The sequence below is a fragment of the Morone saxatilis genome, unplaced genomic scaffold (genome assembly GCF_004916995.1).
Source record: "Morone saxatilis isolate NCDOM2014 unplaced genomic scaffold, NCSU_SB_2.0 Contig2, whole genome shotgun sequence".
In the NCBI taxonomy this organism is placed as follows: Eukaryota; Metazoa; Chordata; class Actinopteri; family Moronidae; genus Morone; species Morone saxatilis.
Window position 1 is genome coordinate 4,551,890 of NW_023339762.1, and position 4,561 is coordinate 4,556,450.

Genomic DNA, 4,561 nt, shown 5'->3' on the forward strand with positions numbered 1-4,561 from the left:
TGACTGTCTGTTAGATAATTTCAACGCTGTGATGGACATGAACCTCTCCTGGTCAAATCATCAGCATACACAATGAGACCATACCTGTGGCTCACCAGCCTAATAAGAGTCAGATTTACAAGATTTATCCTGACTATAAAAACAACATGTGAAAGAAAAACTGGTAATGCTCATTGACCAAACACATCAATCTAATCCTAAAGGCGTAATCTGATTTAGTAAATCACTGGTTTGAAACTAGTTAGAATAACTTAGTGACTAACACTGATATTTGTATTTATACCGTACTGTACCTGTGTGTCACGGCTGAAGACAACCACTCCTCTGTCAGGTCTCCTAATGTGCAGGGTTTGGACAGCAGCGTGGTGGTACTCTATACCAGTCAGCCGGTGTCTGTAGCCGCCCAGAAAGGGCTTCCACTGGCGGGGACGCTCAATCTCCACCACCACCTCCTGGAACTCGCCCTCATCTGGAAGTCAGAGAGATAAGATAATCTTCCAACAATTCATTTTAAGCTGCATTAAGGGATTTCTGACAGACAGCACTGATAAACACTGATAAACCATCAGTTATTGTGGCTGACATGTTGGCAAACAGCTGCTTCCACATCCAGCAGACACTCACACACATACAGTTTGTAGTGGACAGAACAGAGGAGAGGGTGTTTACACCTGTTTGGACACGGACGGTAATGACGTCCTGCATGTTGTCCTGCTCTGGGGGACGAAGGGGACGGAGTGGGGTGGTCGGGTCGGTGGAGCTCATCTCCATCCGGGTGGAGCCATGAGGCCGGACGCCGAGTTCGATCAGGCTCTGCTCCTCCTCCACCACTCTGCCTGAAAAACAACACGTGGAAGAGGAGGAACCTTTATTTTGTAGAGTAGTTGTTAAAATGTTAAATGTTATTTTTGAGCCATCCATCCATTAAACATAAATTAACCTAGGATAACAAATAGCATATCTAAGAACAAGAAAGGAGAAAGTTGACCGAGGTTCCGACTGATGGTTGCTTAACTGTTATTGGAGCACAGAGCGAAAAGGGGCGGGACAGAAGACACTAGCCAATCAAAAGCAAGGGGTCACTGAAGGCCTACCCACAAATGAAAATGAAATATTAAGTGGTAAAACGTTTTAAGCTGAATTTGCCCAAAATTTAAAAAAACAGCCTGCTTCTGGTTTCTCCCTGTGTCAACTGTAGCTAAAACATTCTATGGTTACTTCAGTTTACTCATCGCTCTTATAACCCTTCACCTGCCAGAAAAAACCTTCCAGCATTTGTTGTTAGAGAAACAGACAGTTTATACCTTCCAGAGAGATCTGAAGCACCTCAGCAGGAACTCTGAGCTCTGAGGCGAGGTGACACTTCAGTTCCTTAATGCTAAGCCCGATGGCGAAGGCCACAGTCATCACATGACCCTCTGGCACCAGCACCACCTTCACTGCAACCACACACAGACATTCTATCATAGACGGCGGGTTAACGCTGTAATCTGTCATGTTTTGTGTTTTGGGATTTTATCATGACAGTCTGCTTTTAACTGAAATTATAGTTCTTTTCACAACACTTCATCTGCCAACCCCTCATCTGCAAATTGTTTTTTGCCAATATCAGAATACATCAGAATACAATTATTTTGTTATGCTACAGTATGATTATATTGTGTCTCCATATTTTAGCACTCCCCAAATATATAAAGCTGAAATTAAATTGAATGATCTGTGACAAATGGATTTGGGAATTGTGTCACACTGTCAACAGACAGTCAGTGAGCCAGAAGCAGAATTATCGTTTTGATGAAGATAAAAACTATCATTTATAAATCAACAGAATTTCATTTGGCAGCATCGCAAATAGTGTTTATTCTAACAAATAACTTTCATAACTCTTTTACAGAAACATGCCATTAAATTTGCTCTCAGTTTTAACATTGTTTTGCTATAACAGTTTTTCTTTTATTTTTCTTGTCTTTTCTTCAGATATACTGTACATAACACATACAAATCTACTATTACATAGATCCCCATTAGTTGTTACATTGGCAACAACTGCTCTCACTGTATTCCATGTTAATACTATAATCCGCAGATGTTCAAAATGCCTGATAGAACTTGTTTCATATGACATTCACACAACATATGGTAAATTGTAAAGCTACAAATCACCATATGTTGTTATATGACAGTAAACTGGTGATGATAAAATACATACATATTTATTATTTGTGAATCAGCCTTACCTGTAGCTGTGGAGTTCCCAACATTTTCTTTTCTCTGAGGATCTCTAAGCTGTTCGGCATCACTGGGCCAATCAGCCTGAGTTTCAGCTTCTTCTACAGTCTGCAACACGTCTGCACAGTGCAAAAAGACAGGGAAAATCTCAATATCAATAAATATTATTCTTGTCAAACACTAGACTCAGATAGCCATTTTAAATACATTTATCAAACAATTAGGCCTGCAGCTGTAAATAAGGTTTAAGAAGCTGTACTTCACTTGATGCACTTATCTCAGACCCAGAGAAGTCTTACGCGAGAAATACACACATAAATAACTGCATTTATTGTTTTATTATATTTTATTTTATTTGTTAACCTGTGTATGTTTCCTCTCCCACTCCACACTGTGTTTTAGAGGCAGTAGTGGGCTCCGGTTAAAGATACTGGTATCATATGAAACTAGATGACCTAAAGCATTGGTACCAACTATGCCATGCTACTATGTTGGGAAGGTAAATAAATAACGCTCCAAAGTTAGACTACAGTTTTGGGTAGAAAAAACAGGCATTTTCTAGTCTCCCCTTTGCAGACACGCCCACTTTATGCTACTCCCATGCAGTCTTTTGCCTGTGGTATGAATGTGTTATTTCCGCCTAGTGGATTTGAATATTTCTGCTTACTGGGGTCCCTAGCATTGGAATTACATAAATTGTGAATGAATGGAAAGCTGAGACACATACTTCATGCCACCCCTGCATATGCCAGTGCCCCACTTGTGCCCCCCAGTGGAGAAATCCTGGGACCGCCCCTGTGGGACTGACTTTCTACAACTTTGAGTTGTATAATGATAAAATAAGTTAGGCCCTCCTGTCAGTCCGGACTCACCTGTCGACCTGTCAGCGTGCACCTCGTCTCCACCTGGTTGGGAGGTTGTTTCCGTGTTTTCCTCCTCATCTTCCTCCACCTCCAGCTCTTCATTGTTCCCGTGCTCCGACATAACGCTATATTAGCTTGTTAGCTGAAGTCTACTGAGCTGAAGTTAAGGAACCTGCTGTAAATCGGCCAGGACGCTGTGTCCGTATGACCGGCGGAGACTCGGACAGGAGCTGGGTTGAACTGCTTCTCTAATGTTGTCTCGGTTTTATTGTCCTTAGTGAACGAGATTTCTACTTACCAAAGCGCAACAACGCTAACGTTAGCTAGCTTGGTCTCTAGGCAACGCCAGAGTATACACGTTGCTATAGCAACCATAAACACTAGACTGCATGTTCAAGACTTGATTGGATTTTATTGCTTTAATTGCTTTAGCATTGCACATTGATTGGGCCATAATGCTATCAGCATACAGCAGCCCTTTGTGCAGTGTTTCATAATGGAGCATTCAAGAACATCCTTGAAGTTCGACTTTCTTAAGGACTTGATTTAAGACATTCCCAAACTTTCCACAGACAACCAGGCAGGACTCGCCTGTTTTCAACCTGAGGGATCAAACTGATGTTTAACCATAGATGCAGTTTAGCAGATAAATCACTCCACACAGAAACTACTAGCTGCCACAGAAAAAGAGCTGAAAAGTCTCTGATAAAATAAGAGAAAAACTTGAATTGGTATTCTCTTAGAAATAGAAAGGAAGAATTAGTGGAACTAACAGTTGAATCACATAACACAGGTAGTATGTGTAAAACAAACGCTAACAGTACAAACACTATTACTAGTATTAAAAGAAGTAAGTTGACTGATTTTATTTAATTTTCATGCAGATAGAGTTGCAGTGATCAAATGTTTCATACATTACAAAATTACAAATGATAGATTAATATTCTGCCTTCTCTCCCGAGCTCAGCACAAAACATTCGCTACAAGAAAGGCTCTCTTCTTGAAGCACAATTCAAGTTTTTCATGATCATCGAGCCAAAAGAAATCATCATAAATGGAGGACATTTTACTAAAAATAACATGCCTTACCTAGCTAAGATATACAATGATGCCTTCCCGTCTTGTGATAGGTGTCATCAGGCCCCTGCTAACCTTACATGCTCTGGCTCTGCCCATCCTTGCTTAACTTCTGGGCAATGGTTTACATGCTTTATACATAATGTCTGAAATACTGGGCCGAAAGCTTGACCCTAATCCTCCCAGTGCTCTCTTCGGGGTGTCCTTGCTCTCTTTCTCTGTATCTCAAAACAAGGTAATTGCCTTCACCTCTTTATTGGTCAGAAGACTGATCCTGATAAAGTGGAAATCTCCTGAACCTCCATCACATGTACATTGGATTAGAGATGTGCTTTGTTTTCTTAAGCTAGAGAAAACAAGACTCTCTCTCCAAGGAAGGTCCAATGCATTCT

At 40.9% G+C, this 4,561-nt stretch overlaps 1 protein-coding gene across 1 annotated transcript in view; it reads right to left on the reverse strand.

Moving 5' to 3' along the window:
* Positions 1–3,379, reverse strand: part of iqub (IQ motif and ubiquitin domain containing) — a 7,586-nt gene extending 4,207 nt beyond the window's left edge. The window contains exons 1-5 of the mRNA XM_035665510.1: positions 3,102–3,379; positions 2,238–2,348; positions 1,305–1,439; positions 672–836; positions 294–469 (exon numbers count right to left, since the gene is read on the reverse strand). Coding sequence (XP_035521403.1) covers positions 294–469; positions 672–836; positions 1,305–1,439; positions 2,238–2,348; positions 3,102–3,213 — 699 coding nt within the window. The 5' untranslated portion in view covers positions 3,214–3,379. The remainder of the gene's footprint in view (positions 1–293; positions 470–671; positions 837–1,304; positions 1,440–2,237; positions 2,349–3,101) is intronic.
* Positions 3,380–4,561: the final 1,182 nt, after the last annotated feature.